The sequence below is a fragment of the Lutra lutra genome, chromosome 5 (assembly GCF_902655055.1).
Source record: "Lutra lutra chromosome 5, mLutLut1.2, whole genome shotgun sequence".
Taxonomy (NCBI): domain Eukaryota; kingdom Metazoa; phylum Chordata; class Mammalia; order Carnivora; family Mustelidae; genus Lutra; species Lutra lutra.
Window position 1 is genome coordinate 94,728,528 of NC_062282.1, and position 16,006 is coordinate 94,744,533.

The 16,006-nt window shown below is 41.2% G+C and overlaps 1 protein-coding gene across 3 annotated transcripts in view; it reads left to right on the forward strand.

The window, feature by feature from the left end:
- RGS7BP (regulator of G protein signaling 7 binding protein) overlaps window positions 1–16,006 on the forward strand; it is a 99,046-nt gene that overhangs the window by 53,695 nt on the left and 29,345 nt on the right. For all 3 annotated transcript variants that reach the window (XM_047730457.1, XM_047730459.1, XM_047730458.1), the window contains exon 3: window positions 5,467–5,597. In XM_047730457.1, the coding sequence (XP_047586413.1) occupies window positions 5,467–5,597 (131 nt within the window). The remainder of the gene's footprint in view (window positions 1–5,466; window positions 5,598–16,006) is intronic.

Genomic DNA, 16,006 nt, shown 5'->3' on the forward strand with positions numbered 1-16,006 from the left:
AGAGGGGGGGAAGCAGGCTCCCCACGGTGCAGAGAGCCCCATGCGGGGCTCGATCCCAGGACCCTGAGATCATGATGTGAGCCAAAGGCAGAGGCTTAACCCACTGAGCCACCCAGGCGCCCCTAGAGCTGAGTTTTCTGACCAGACCCACTCCCCTGTTTTTATGTCTTGCTGCCTTCGAATGAATATACAAATCATACTTTGGGCACAGACTTTCAAAACAACAAAAATTTTGCTGTTTTTTAAAAAGCCAGTAGCAGCAACATAGAACGCCAAAATCTGGCAACCTTGACCAAAGAACAGACAGATGCGGGGCGGAAGCATTTCCTAACCAAAATCCCTAGTGTGTCCACGCCGGAACTTGACCTACTAGTCATAAAGTTTCTTTTTTTTAATTGATTTAATTTATGCCATGTAATTATTTGGGGAACTATAAATCCTTGGATGGCAAGTAAATACCCACCACCTAGATTCTACAATTAACATTCTCTTACACTTCCTTTAACAGGTTATCGCCCTGTCTGTCCATTCCTCTAGCTACCCCACAACCCATATTATTTTCCTGAAGTTGCAGATATCGGTAACGTATACCCCTAAGTAGTTTGGCTTGAATATCATTCATTAGAATTCAGTATTCGCTGATGGTTCTTATTTTTTTTAAGTAAAATTTGCATATAATCAAATATACAAATCTTAAGTGTACCATCCAGTAAGTTTTGCCAAATGTATATACCCATGTAACTCAAACCTCTATCTAGACAGGGAATCGTAACCCCCACCCCAGAAAAGTTCTTTCTCCTCATGCCCCTTCCCAAATTCCCTCTGCATCACTATCCTAATCTTTATCACTGACAATCAGTTTTATCTCTTCCAGAACTACATATAAATGGGGTCATACAGTATTTACTCTTTGGTGTTAAGGATTTTCTCTCTCAAGATCCTGTGTTTGAGAGTCATTCATGTTGTTTTGTGTATCACTTTACTCCTTTTAAGTGTTGAGCATTACTCTACTGTAAGAATATACTAGGTTCTTTATATCCACTCTCCTCTAGATGGGCTCTTTGCAGTTTTTAGGTATTCTAACAAAGACTACTAAGAACAGTCTTATAGAGATCTTTCTGTGACTATGTTTTCATTGCTTTTGTTAAATACCTAGAAATGGAATTTCCAGGTCAAAAGGAGGTATGTTTAGCGTCATAGGAAACTCCAAACCCTTTTCAAGGCAGTTGGACTGTTCTAACTTGCATCACCAGTGTATGAGAGTCTCTGTCGCTCACATCATCAGCAACATTTGGTGTTTTCAGTCTTTTTAATTTTAGCCGTTCTAGTGGGTGTTTATCATAATACTTTTTGAATTACCCAACAAGAATATCCACCAAGTATACCTACACTTGCGTTATCAAGAGGCATCTTGGGCAATATTTATATTTATAGCCCACTAGTACTATATACCAGTTCAGGCTTCTTAAGCCATGTGATTAAGACATTAAATCTCAGGCACTTGGGTGGCTCAGTCGGTTAAGCATCTGCCTTCGGCTCAGGTCGTGATCCCGGGAGTACTGGTATCGAGTCCCACATCATGCTCCCTGCTCAGCAGGGAGTCTGCTTCTCCCTCTGACCCTTTCCTCTCTCATGCTCTTTCTCACTCTCTCTCAAATTAAAAAAAAAAAAATTAAATCTTGATTCTCCTCCTTTAGGACTGAAAGGTTCATTATTTGACAGTTATTTAAACAATTTTGGCTTCAACTTGAGCTCCAGTTCACTGAATATCATTAATCTTTAGGATGTTTTTCATTAACACTAAGACTTTCAAATTCATCAAAATGATCAGGTTAGGTCTTGACTTACACTCATTAGAAAAATAAGGAAATAAGCACAACCTAGTCACTAACCTATAAAATGGCTTTGACTGAATTACATGGGCACCACCACAGCGGTCACTCTCTTAGACCTAAACGTGTTATTAATAAGAGTGAGTCCATTTAGATGAAGCTTAAGTAATAGGTGGTAAAGTTTTCTCCCAGTTAAATTGCTTCCAGTTGCTGGAGGAAGTCATAGGCCTAATTGTTTCTTTCTTTTTTTTTTTTTAAAGATTTTATTTATTTATTTGATAGACAGAGATCACAAGCACGCAGAAAGGCAGGCAGAGAGAGAGAGAGGAGGAAGCAGGCCCCCCGCCGAGCAGAGAGCCCGACGCGGGGCTCGATCCCAGGACCCTGAGACCATGACCCGAGCCGAAGGCAGAGGCTTCAACCCACTGAGCCACCCAGGCGCCCCTATTTCTTAATGCAAATTCTTCCTCAGGCCTTCTAATTGATGCTTAGAAAGTTTTCAGGCTTTTTACACCACTGTTTTCTTGGCTTTTGCTGCATTCTGCCTGCTCTAACTTTATTGCTTATTTGTCATGAAAATAACCTACATGATCTTAATGCTCATCAAAAACGTATTTCAGTCCACTGCTCATAACATTAGATGTAAGTCATCTGGCATTCTGTCTTTTAGTGAGCTTTTAGTGAGCAGTAGCAGTAATGCAGCCAAGAGCTCAGAAGTGGGAGAAATAAACTGTACACATCTTGAAGCCGATGGAACCTGGTCAAGACATCTCATGGAACACCAACACGAATGATAGGTTAACTTTTCCACTGCTCTTTAACTAACTTTTCTTTGTACTTCAATTCTCCAAGATATTAAAGGCTACTGTGCAAGGATACGTAAGAATTTTTGAACTGGAAAATTTATTTTTTTTTAAAGATTTTTTTTTTTAATTTATTTGACAGATCACAAGTAGGCAGAGAGGCAGGCAGAGAGAGACAGGAGGAAGAGGCAGGTTCCCTGCTGAGCAGAGAGCCCGATTCAGGACTCGATCCCAGGACCCTGAGATCATGACCTGAGCCGAAGGCAGAGGCTTTAACCACTGAGCCACCCAGGCGCCCTGAACTGGAAAATTTATAATGCAACCTTAGTATCGATTAATTTTTGTTGGGCAGATTATATTTCTGGTGGTACCTATTAGGTTCCTTCCCGTAACATCTAGAAGAGCAAGATGCTTCCACAGTTTTGAGGATTCCCCTGGTTACAGAGGCAGTAGGGAGATGGCACCTGAGGGAATGTGATGAACTAGGCATTTTAATCTCTGTCCTGACTTGCCTTTTTCAGGAGCACTAAATGCACAGCTTTATCGCTCACTGTGTAGCTGTAAGATAATAAAACATACTGGTTCTTATGATATGTTAATATGGTAATCATTGTTTCAATTACATAAAATGTCACCTATACATGAGTTTGCCTATTTGGGGAACTAACCACTAGGCACATATTTTGTACTTCTGAAAATAAAAATACTCCATGGCTTGAAATGATATTACAGTGACTAATTGTCCCACACATCAAATGTGCAATATATACCACAGATTTATCATAGGTTTCTTCTTCTTTTTTTTATTTTTAACGTGCCTATGTGCCAGCAGGGCCAATGTTATATACACAGGTGAAAAGATTCCGGGATGACACTCAGGAAAAACCTGACTGCCTTAATATATTTTTCCGCTAGCCTGCCTTAGGGATGAGACACTTATCTTCAGATTTTCCTATCAAATTTCCTATCAAATCAATGTATTAGCAGGTAATACATGAATATCACTTTTTATTAAACAAACCATTAATGCCCACTTTTCCTCCAGAGTCTGGCAGAACCCGAAGGGATGGAACACAGTCAGAGACATTTGAAAGGCTGAAGGTGATAGGAAGGAGCGAGACACTGTGTCTGTGCGGTGGTGGTGAGGGGGGAGGAAGAACCCCGGGGAGCCGGAAGACAGCTGGAGGGTGAAAGGCACCTGTGGGAGGAAGCTCTGAAAGAAAATCTGGAACTTTTGCAAAAGAGACACTTGTTTGCAACGTTAGCCTAGGGCTGGACCCATCAGACACAAATAAGAAACTAACATCGTTTATTTTCCAGAGAAAGCCAAATTTTGCATGTAAGCTCTTTTGAGGCACTTTGTTGTGACACAGGAAAGACAGAATAACTCTGCAGGCATCGATAGTACCGAGACAAAAAAATGTTGCATTTTTCTGTTACATAAGCCAGATAGTTAGATAAACTCTAGTTCATCTACTAAATAAGTATGGAAAATGAAAATTGATTATCATTGTAAAGTGCTTCATAAATGCAAATTCTTTTTACTGTGAGTCCAGACCTTAAATAAAAATCAAGTCATCATTCTTTTCTGATAATTGTCCCTCACATTGTGCCAGCAACCACTTTATAAAGGAATCAAATCCAAATGCTGCATTATTTAATCAGATTTCATTGCATTCTAAATGAACAGGGATAGAAATAAAGGTAACACATTAGGACATGTGACAGAGCTCACTTCTAGGCTACTTCCATTTCTAATGTATCTCTAAATTTTATCCCTTTTATTTAGTTTGCTTTATTCAGTACATGCTATTTTAATGGCATAAAAAGATTTCAATGACAACTAATTATTCCCTTAATAAAAATAAAAGTGATCACTCCATGTTTTATCATATTCCCATTTATCCATTTTTGTAAAAGATTTTATTTATTTATTTATTTATTTGAGAGAAACAGAAAGAGCATGAGTGGGGTGGGGGGGCAGGAGGTGGAGGCAGAGGGAAAGGGAGAAGCAGACTCCCCACTGAGCAGGGAGCCCAACATGAGGCTCAATCCCAGGACCCCCAGATCGTGACCTGAGCCAAAGGTAGATGCTTAACTGACTGAACCACCCAGGTGCCCCCCGTTTGTACATTTTACCAGAATCAATAGAGAAAGGCTCATGGACTTGAGAATAAATTTTAGAGCATAAGTTCAGTAATTAATTAGCTTTAGATTGTTAAGCATAATTATTAGAATTGTATAACTTTTCTTTTTCATGAAATTTTTATGTTTTCATTAAAATCAGTTGGCCTTTTATAAATTAACTATAGCAAACAATAAAGGAATATTCTTCAGACTGAGACAAAAGACCTTGCTCAAAATAACTGATATCTTGGCTCTCTAATCATATTATTCTAGGGTCTTAATATTAAAAAGCTCTCATGGTTGATAATTGAATAGCTCTTCGTTAGTTTCTCTAAAAATAAAAGTTTTTAATCTCTTTTTGTGGCTAGGAGAGTCTTAGGACTTAAAAATATTTTGGAAATTTGTTTCAACGCTTAAATGGAAAATGATACTTCCAATTACTTAAAACATTTATGATTTTAAGATCCCAGCAGAAATCTGCTGCTAAGGGAAAAAAAAAAATTAAGAGCTGTTAGTCAGAAAGACGCTTATGTAAGAACTGTGACATTGGTCATTGCTATGAAAGCAGGAAGTCGTCCTATATTTTAGAGTCAAGGCTTAAAGGAATCTTTATGGAGCATTTTCCTCTCTCAGAGCTGAGACAAATGGCTGAGGAGTGAAATCTTAAGAAATGCTCACGGCTTTTCTCCTTCATTCTGTTGCAGCCCGGAAGATGGTGAGATCCATCCAGAAATCTGTCGGCTTTATATCCAGCTGCAGTGCTGCTTAGAAATGTACACAACAGAGATGCTCAAATCCATATGTCTGCTGGGGTCTCTTCAGTTTCACCGAAAAGGTATCTGCCTTTAGCATACTACCATAAACACTGATGTTACACAAAAGCTTATCTTTTCCAAAGGCCTGTAAGCACCCTGCCGTGCACACAGTTGGGATGGATGTCAATGTCCGGGAAGCATCTGATACAAATTAATCAAAGAAGTCTATACCAGTACTGTGTGCCTAAGAACACGGGTCATCTTGAACAGAAACTGTGGTAGAAACTGTTCTCAGATGTAGTCTTTTACCACTTGCGAACATGACTTCGGTTACAATCGGCACAGAGAGCAAAAATACGTAACGATCTTCCTAGGGGTAAATGCCATCCAAGACGGCTGCTCTTTCCCTAAATGAATTTGGCTGCAAGACGACAAATTACATATTATGTCTCAAAGATTTAAAAATAGGGGGAACTCAACCAACAATAGGGAGGCATATGAGTAACAGAAAAATCTCCTTCTTTGACTTAAACTATAAAGGAACATACTGGCTAAAATGGCTGAAACGTCCAGAGATGGCAGTGACTTTAGCGTGGTCTCATCAAGCTTTTGACCCACACGCCGAATGATACCCTGCCTTCTCCTGGGTGGTGGCCTTACCCTCACAATGCTTTCCCCCACATGAGCAGAGGGATCCCCACAGTTCCAGTCATCACATCTACCTACTAAAAGATCCATACAGAGAATTTCTCCCCACCACAGACTCAGATGTGTCCTGAGCTTCATTCTGATTGAACCAGGTGGGATCATGGGTCTGTGCCTGAACCAATCACTTTAGCCAGAATTATACCGATTGATTTAGGCAATCAAAGCCCATTCCTGGATCTAAGACAGGAGTCCACACTACCCAACCATTGGCCATTATGTGATGGGAGCAGGTAGAATAGAGCAGATGCTGGGGAGGAAACCAGAAGTTTCTGTCAGTGGAGGATTCAAGCTCTATTTCTTTCCTCATTCATTGTGCAATTATTTATTGGAAAGCTCCTGAATGCAAACACTTCTTGCTTGAGCTCAAAAGGATAGGATGATGTATAGAAGGTAATCCTTACCTGTAATTTAAATCCAGAGAGAGAAGAAACCCCTGTAATATTCAGGGGGAAATCTTATAGAAAGGGTGAGGCTTGAGCTAGGTTATAAAGATAAAGTTCAAGCAGGGAAGGAAAAAGAAGGACCTTGCAAGGGAAGAAGCAGTTAAAGTAGAGATTTGAAATCAAATGAGCATGGAATTTGGGGGGAGGTAAACGGCATGACAAAGAACTTGTAAAAATCAAATCTTGTGTATTCATGGATATATGCACAAGGCAGAACTAAAAATAGGATTATGCTACACTGCTCCCAAGAGAGAACATTTTCTTGAAACATGAGTATTATTTTTTTTCCTTTTTCCTTCTTTCAAAAAAAAAAAAAAAAGATTTTAATTATTTATTTGAGAGAGAGCACACAAGCTGGGGAGAGCAGTAGAGGGACAAGCAGACTCCCCGCCAAGCAGGGAGCCCAATGGAGGACTCGATCCCAGGACCCTGAGATCATGACCTGAGCTGAAGGCAGATGCTTAGCAGACTGAGCCACCCAGGTGCCCTCCTTTTTCCTTCTAAAGGCAGAACTTTCAACAGCTTTTTTATTTTTTTAAACTTCTGTTATTACTGCAAGTGAACATGTTAGGAGAGATGAGATCCTAGACACTCCTGAAGCCTGATCAGAAAACTGAATACTCATATATGCTGATGGCCATTCAAATAAGTTGTCCCTGGCCCAGTGTCTTCTCTTTTCCTGTCTGCTCTCAATCTCTGTCTCTGTCTGTCTCTCTCTCTCTCTCTCTTACACACACACACACATTCTCACATAAACTCACATATACAGAGTGGATACAGAGTACATTTTCACTCTTTTTAAATTATGGTTGAACAGAACAAAATAGTTTTTTCCTGTGGTCTGCACTGGCTACTCTTACATATTTTATTTCACGGCCATGAGGCCACAGGAATCGTCCTTGTTGATGACATATCCACAACACCCAGTGTCCTCCAGCTCCACTCTCGCTCTAACTCCTCAGAGTGCCACTTGGTCTCCTGACGTCCACTCCTACTCTGTCTTCTCACGATTGGCTTTTGAAAGACGAATACTTCTCTGCTAGCTCTCTGGTCAGAAGGAAAAGGTAGAGGCACCTGGGTGGCTCATTCCATTGAACTTCCTAGTTGATTTCAGCTCAGGTCATGATCTCAGGGTTGTGTGATTGAGCCCCTTAAGGCGCCTCACTCAAGTGCAGAGGCTGCTTGTCCCCTCTCTGCCCCCTCTGTTCCTCCTCCCCCTTACCCTTGCTCATGCACTCTCTCTCTAAAATAAATTTAAAAAAAAAAAAAAAAAAACCTAAAAAACTAAAAAGGAGTCCCTCATCCCAGTTTGTTCCTTACTGTATTTGGTCTTGAGCACACAAGTAAAAAACACATCCCCTCTTAACTGATCAGCTCATTTGGTCTTCACTTCCTGCTGCCTTCACTGTCAGTCTCTGATCTGCTTCTTTCCCTGCATCTTCTTTTAAAAATAAGTCCCCCTGGAAAAAGAAAAGAAAAAAAAAAGTCCCCCTGCTCTCTGCTCTAGCACCCGGCCTTCTATGTCCGACTCTAAAAAGAATCTGCCTGATAACGTCGTTGATTGCTCCCACATGTAGGATTAAGGCTGTGCTTGGACATCTATTTTATTCTTCTAAAATCAGCATTACTTAAAGTGCAAATCCTTAGCAAATCTGCTTCAAAATTACCCAGGATGCTGAATAAACATGCAGGCTCATGGACCCTGCCCAGGACCTACCAAATCAGAGTCTCCAGGGGCATTCCGGGTGATTGTGAAAGACAGTGAGGAATGAGAGCTGTTGCTCTACCTGTGAAAGGAAAGGAAATCACCCCACCATGTGAATAAAAATGAAAACTTCCAATTCCTTGACTTGCCATTCCCTAGTCACCTAAGTATATGCTTTCAACTTTGTTCTCTGCTTTCTTCTTTATCACCCAAGGTGATAAAAAGCAAACACCAAAGTAGTAGGTATCTCTGATACACAGAGCTGTGTGTGAGAACTGGTGCTTTCTCTGCCAGCCCTTGACATGACCTTGACATCAAGCTGTGGTTCCCAAAGTTCAGCCTCTCCACTGGCAGCACCAGCTTCCCCCTGTTAGAAATGCAAATACTTGGGCCCCACCCTAGGCCTACTGAATCGGAAACCCCTCAATTTACTTTTTTGCTCCTTGACAAAAATTAAAAAACAATTCATGGAGATGTTTCTTTAACTGAATACATTTGTAACCTTCTCTACTCACCATCTATAATGAGCAAGCCATACTTCTTTACTCTTTTCAAGTATGTATATACCATCTACCCCTGGTCAGCCTCCTGTGTTTCCAGAAAACCCCTCCAAGAGCTGTCTTATGGATTGTTGCCTCTCTGAGTACCCATAGAGGTAAGGCAGCAATGAGGAGAAGGACATTTTCTTATCAGTGAGACATCTTCAAACTAGACATAAAGACAATAGTCTTATTTAAAATCTAAAAACAACACCAAAAATGGAAATAAGTCACTAAAAGTAGACCCCCCCCACAAAATGTCATTAAACCAGAAAAAAATAAAGCACTAGAAAACATGCATGAAAATACACGCTGGACAAATACCCTGAAAATTTCTGGAATGCCAAATAAAATACTAGCTCTTGGGAGGGATGGTTCCATTAAAGAAATCATTTTTAATTTTCCTGGCCCCATTTTTTTATTACACTTCTCTATTTCTTTACTTTCTCCACTAATTTCCTTATGACACCTAAGAGATTAACCCTCTAATTGTTTTCAAGTCCTGGCTTGTTTATACTGTTCACTAGTTTATATTCCCACCATCAGGATGGCATAGAAAATGTCAGCTGATGTCACTAGTTTTTGCTTTTTCTTTCTTTGGTGTCATTGGAAAGTGGAGAGTAACCTGTGTCCAGAAGCCTTCAGCTAATACACAATAAGTTTATGATATCTGCTGCTACCAATCTGGAAGGCCCTGGCTGAAAAGAATAGAAACACTTGACTCCAGTGACCATGGACTGCCAGAAATAACTGGAAGAAATATGTCCAGGGGAGCCTGGCTGGCTCAGTCAGTAAAGCATGCGAGTCTAGATCTCAGGATTGTAAATCCGAGCTCCACTTTGGATGTAGAGATTACTTAAAAATAAAGTCTTAAAAAAAAAAGAAAAAGGAGGGGCACCTGGGTAGCTCAGAGGGCTAAGCCTCTGCCTTCGGCTCCGGCTCAAGTCGTGGTCTCAGGGTCCTGGGATCAAGCCCCGCATTAGGCTCTCTGCTCAGCAGGGAGCCAAAAGCTTCCCCTGCTCTCTGCCTGCCTCTCTGCCTACTTGTGATCTCTGTCTGTCAAATAGAAAAAAAGAAAAAGGAGTAAATATATCCATAGACCACAGCACAAGAATATGAAACTTTAAGAGTCAGGCAAATTAAGAGATGTAACATGCATCTTGTCCTATAAACATAGTCACCACACATAACAGTAGACACTGGGGAATGAGCAAAGCCTAAGCATTCTGACTGCATGAGAACCAGAAATGGGGAAGGGATGGGGAAGAAGGCTCTACCAGAGTAACTTACTAAGAAATGGACTTAGGATGTGTGATTATGGAAAAATATATAAAGCCTTAATTTTTTTTATTTAAGATTTTATTTATTCCTTTCAGAGACAGAGAGCACAAGTTGGGAGGTGGGGCAAAGGGAGAGGGAGAAGCAGACTCACTGCTGAGCAGGGAGCCTGATGCAGGGCTCCATCCTAGGACCCCCAGACCATGACCTGAATCGAAGGCAGACACTTCACTGACTGAGCCACCCAGGCGCTCCACAAAGCCTTTAAATGAGCAATGGAGTGGAACCTGAAGTGTGGGTGATTCCAAACCTCAGGAAAGGTGGTAGAGATGGCAGGGGGAAGCACGGATCAAGAAACCAGTCCCCTTCCACCAGATATACACACGTCTGCCTACCAAGACTTAAGATGCCGGATAATGTAGTCTTTTTCCAAACATAGTGGTATCTCTGGTGTGGCCTCAAGTTAGGGGAGTGGCCTGTATAGAAGATCTCACAAAGTCCCTTCATTCAGGAAGTCAGTAGTCCTCTGAGTCTCAGCAACAGTGACTCCCATTGTAGTCTGTGACACTCGAAATATCTTTCTGCTTAGAATTTCTTTCTGTTATGCTTTCCCTAATTAATGATTAAAAAGAAAAAAAAAAAGCATTTGGCTAACTCTTAGGTTAGCTAATTTCTTCTTGCTCTGTGTGAGTGTCACCGGCTGGCCATTCCCTTCTACTTCACTATTGTTTTTCCATCAGGGAGAGGGAAGGACTTGTAATCCAATCATCCAGTCTGGCCAATCTTTGTTGTTGTTGAGATTCGATACTGAGGCCAAAGTGTTTCACAGTTATGTGGACTTTTAATTTATTTTCATTCTACTCCCCTCATGGCTAGCACCAAAGTCCCGCACATACCGTGTATCACATTTAGTTTCACCACTGGGTAGGCATGAGCTTACCCTTTGGAGAAAGAGGGCACACACAGTTACTGCAAGGGCAAAGAGTACGGTTTCTTTCTGGGAAAAATAAGGCTCAAATCATTTTGAAGCTCCTTCAGTGAGCTTGAATTTAGTACTGATGATTGTTTTCCTCTCCCAATTAAGCCAATTAGAAGTATCCTGTGTCCTTAACAGTATCTTCAGTGGAACTTCATGCTCTTTCCATGCACCATGCTTTCGCATTTTCGCTGTCTCATTAAGTCTCATTGGTACAGTCTACTTGGAAATCTTTTTTGTAATTTACAAGATCACGCTACTGCCAAAAAGAAGGAGAAGGAGGAGGAGGTAGAGGTGGAGCAGGAGAAAGAGAAGAAAAGCAGCAATAAAATGCTTTTCTTTTTTTCATGGCCAACAAAATTAAAGGCAATTACAGTAATGGGAGGTAAAAATCCAGATTTAATAAAGGCACTGGGTTGTACCACGTAGCGTGTGGTTCTGAAGAATTGTTTGTTTCGAGAAGATGACAGATGGGAATAATTTTAGTCATTTTGTAGTTTCATATTCTAACATTTAAAATTGTAGATTGGACCACTGCTTGACAGAGTGTAATTTCTATGTTTATAGTGCAAAACAGTTGCTCTCCCTTCTTCACACTTAGTTAGGTAGGCAATCTTTTCCCATAAGTGAGCCCATGTATCGCATTGACCATCAGCACCTGCTGCCTGCCTCCCGAGGAAATGAGATTGCAGGTCTCATTCACTCTGTTGGCAGAAAGTAGAGCCACATTTCTAAAGGAACTCAGTGATCCTGCTATTCTGACCACGGCTTTCCTCTCTCTCACATTCTTCCCCTATTCGATCCATTTTGGCAACATGGCCACTCTCAAAGGAGTACACACAATAGAACACTCCTGTGCCCCTCCCCTTCACGCATGAACTTGAGCTTTCCATCTGTGTTTTTGTCTCACCTTGCTCTGTCAGTGGCCCTCTGTGACTCCACTCCACCTCTCAGCCCCAGCTTACAGCAAAATTGCCTCCAAGTCCTTGGAGGCTATATTGTAATCACCAAGGGAAAGGACAGAGGAATGTTAAAAGTTGAAAAATCTTAATTCAAAATCTAGTGGAAGCTGAGAGCTCAAGATGCTATAATAAGAAATTAATGAACTGCTATCCAGCAAAACACAGGATGCACTCAAGACAAAGAAGAGAATATGAGCAGAAAAGACTCCGAAGTATTCAAGCCTCCTATTAAGAAATGTAAAGGTAGGGGCGCCTGGGTGGCTCAGTGGGTTGAGAGCCTCTGCCTGCGGCTGGGATCATGGTCTCAGGATCCTGGGATCAAGTCCCACATCGGGCTCTCTGCTCAGTGGGGAACTGCTTCCCCCTCTCTCCGCCTGCCTCTCTGCCTACTTGTGATCTCTCTCTGTCAAATAAATAAATAAAGTCTTAAAAAAAAAAAAAAAGAAATGTAAAGGAAATGACCCACACCAGTAACAGAAACAAGCAACGTAGAAACAGAAACAGACGGGGCGCCTGGGTGGCTCAGTGGGTTGAGCCGCTGCCTTTGGCTCAGGTCATGATCTCAGGGTTCTGGAATCGAGTCCCGCATCGGGCTCTCTGCTCAGCAGGGAGCCTGCTTCCCTCTCTCTCTCTGCCTGCTTCTCTGCCTGCTTGTGATCTCTCTCTGTCAAATAAATAAATTATTTAAAAAAATAAAAAAATAAAAAAAACAGAAACAGAATACTTCCACAAATGAAGACTTTATTTTCCAAAGTAATGAGGCAATTGATACTAAAATAGTGCAGCAGGTTAGAAGAAATAAAGCAGAATGAATCTTAAAACAGACTATGATTCAAATTCTGAGTGAAAACATACACTCATTCTTTGAACAAAAATTTAATGAGAACCTATCATATCTAAGGCTCTGTTAGAGGTGCTAAGGGACTTTAATAACCAAGGCTGAAGAGATCTCTATTATTGTGGAGTATATAATCTAGTGCAGAGAAACAGTTTAAAAAAAAAAAGGGAAGGAAGAAAAGAAAGGAAGGAAGGAAGGAAGAGAAAGAAAGAAAAAGAAAAAAAATTCAAAATGTTCTAAAAATCCCCAGTACTAAAAAGTGCAATGTCAGTAATGTTGCAATTAAAACAGAATGTGTGATATCATACAAAGTGACTGGGGAGCTAGCCTAGAAGGGATGGTCAGGAGCACAGAGAAGGACTATGGGGGAAGGAGAAGAGTCATGTATCTCTTCTGAATTGAAAAATGTTTACTTTCCAGTGTATGGGTAAGAAGGGGGCTCTGTTGATGATAACATTTTTATTTTTCACTATGCGTCTTATGGCACTGTGAGTATCTTCCTAGCACAGTGTAGAAAAGCCTTTGAAACTACTTTTTAGTACAGGTGAACAACTAACTGAATTAGTATAACTTATTTCTATGCAAATTACATGCTTTTTAGAAACACGGGAGTAAAGGTGGATTACCTCACAAATAGCCTCCATTTCCTCCATTTTTTTCACAGTTGCACCTCCCAGTTATAGAAATCCTTGAAAGTGAGAAGAACTATCTGGATAAGGTTCCATACATGCTTCTCATGTAGACCATGTTCATCTTGCTCACAGTCGGGATGAAACTGTTGTGAAAGCTTTCCCTAAGCATAGCAGATAACGTGTCAGGAGTACAAAGAACGTGGGAAATTTGCCCCTATCATCAAGGAAATGATAGTGCAGTGGTATAATATTAGCTCAGAGAAGATTGGTTTGTTTTGTTTTGATTCCTGGGGAAATGTACGCAATTGGATAATATTGACATTGCTAGACACCAGAGGTCAAACTCAGGGCCTCCAAAGAGACACTATCTAGAGCAGTGCTTCCCAGTGTCACTGGTGGACTGAATGAAGATGGGCAAGAGAGCAAGAAGGAATGGAAGGGAGAAAGGGAAAAGGAATCGAGGAAAATACAGATGGAGAAGAAAAAGGGTGGAAGAAATAAGAAATCAAGAGAATGAAAGTCAAAGTCAAGTATGATAAAGAACCCCCTACATCTGTAAATAAAGGACCCCAGCCCCATCTGCCAGGGCCAGTGCCAAGGACCTCTGACATGGAGGGAGCTCAATGGAACTCTTGAGGCTGCCCCACAATCAGATGTGTTTTTTATTTCTCCCAAACAACTGACCATTTCTCACGAATATAAGAATAACCAGCTTTCCAAACTGGTATGTGCTTCATGGGTGGTTTCCCTTAACTGTTCCTCAAACATGCCTATTATATTATCCATAAACAAGCTAAAAATACATGGAAATCCCAAAGGAGCTAAAGGCAAAAAGCCCTGAAAGGCCCTGAGGAAAGTGGCCAACTTTTTGATGTCCTAGTTCTTAACAGTGATAAAGCCAGCTTAGTATGATTTCAAGGTACTCTACAGACTCTCTCCCCTACCCCTGTCCCCTCCTTGAGCAAAAAATTTGTTCACTGAGGCCTGAAATTGATTTTTCAGGGGCCAGAGTTTTTCACTGCATAATCAGAAATGATTTTAAATGCATATTTACTCTCTTGGGAAAAGTAAAACATCGACTTGAAGTTACCATTTGTAAGCTGGTTGGTCCCTTTCCTGAGAGCAGGGCAGAGAGCCCACCTGATGTTAGAGAACTGATAATCCACTCTGAGGACACCTGGTCAAAGCCGGGAAGTGAGTGGTAAAGAACTCCAATTGGCCACTGTCCAGGGTTGAGGAGCACTCTTCTGCTGCCTTGTTAATGCTATTCAGAAGAACATGCATGTATTGACCTTAATTTTTCCAGCCTCCTCTTTCACTAGCAACCCCCACCTCACGTGCCCCCATCCCTTGCCATGCCACTCTCCAGGGATCATGAACTACTTGTAGGTACCTAAACTTGCACCTTCTTTTCAGTTGCTCCTTTTACCTGGGACATACTACCCATTTCACATTCATCCCTTTCATCTGGCCTAGTTTCTGGGTCAGAACAGAGATGGACTTCCTACAGGAAGCTTTCGTTGGCCCTGCAATCCTGGGCTGATACAGCCCCAACATGGCCCCCAAGCATTTCCATGGCACAACCTTTAGCACCTTTTACACTGAGGGGTAGTTGTTTGGTTTCTTGTCTGTTGGCCTCTCTAGATTTGATCTCCTTGAGTGTGTTCACCTCTATATCATCAGAATTTAGCATAGTGCCTAGAGCAGGCTAAAGTTTCAGTTAATAACTACTGAATGAAAGAATGAACTGCTTTCATTCTGCATCTGTCATCAAAAGAGGAAGGTAATTGGTGGGAAAGCTTGTCCAGAGATGTGAAACCGAACTCATACCTGTATTTCCCCTCATAGTACAAAAAAATCATTGAAATAACAGAAGAAGATATAATGAAAAAAAAAAAATATTAGTTCTTAGATTTGTCAGGGTAGAGTAACTACTACACAAAACAACACCAAATCTTGGCTGAAGAGAACAATACAAGTTCATTATTTATCTACATCATAGTCCAATGCCAGAGCTGGGATGGGTGAGCAGTGTTGCTCTTTCCATTATACACATCCACTCAAAGGTCAGGGGGAGAAAAGAAAGCAAGGGGAGTCACATGGGAGGATTTTCAGGATCCAGTTTGGAAGAGGCCTACATCACTCCTACTGACAATCCATTGGCCATAGTTCTGTCCCGTGGCCCCTCCTAATTGAAGGAGGAAAAGAAAACAGAGATCAGCAAACACAGCGTAGTCTTCTACGCCCCTGAAAAACAAGGAAGGATGCTTTCTACAAACCAGAAATTTTGGAGAATTTCGCAAAGCTACAAAGCTAATGGGAACGGATTGGTGGATATAAACGAACAGGAGAAACCATAGCTGGTAAGACACTCAAAGAGAAACAAAAGAAATTCAGGCAGGAGAAAA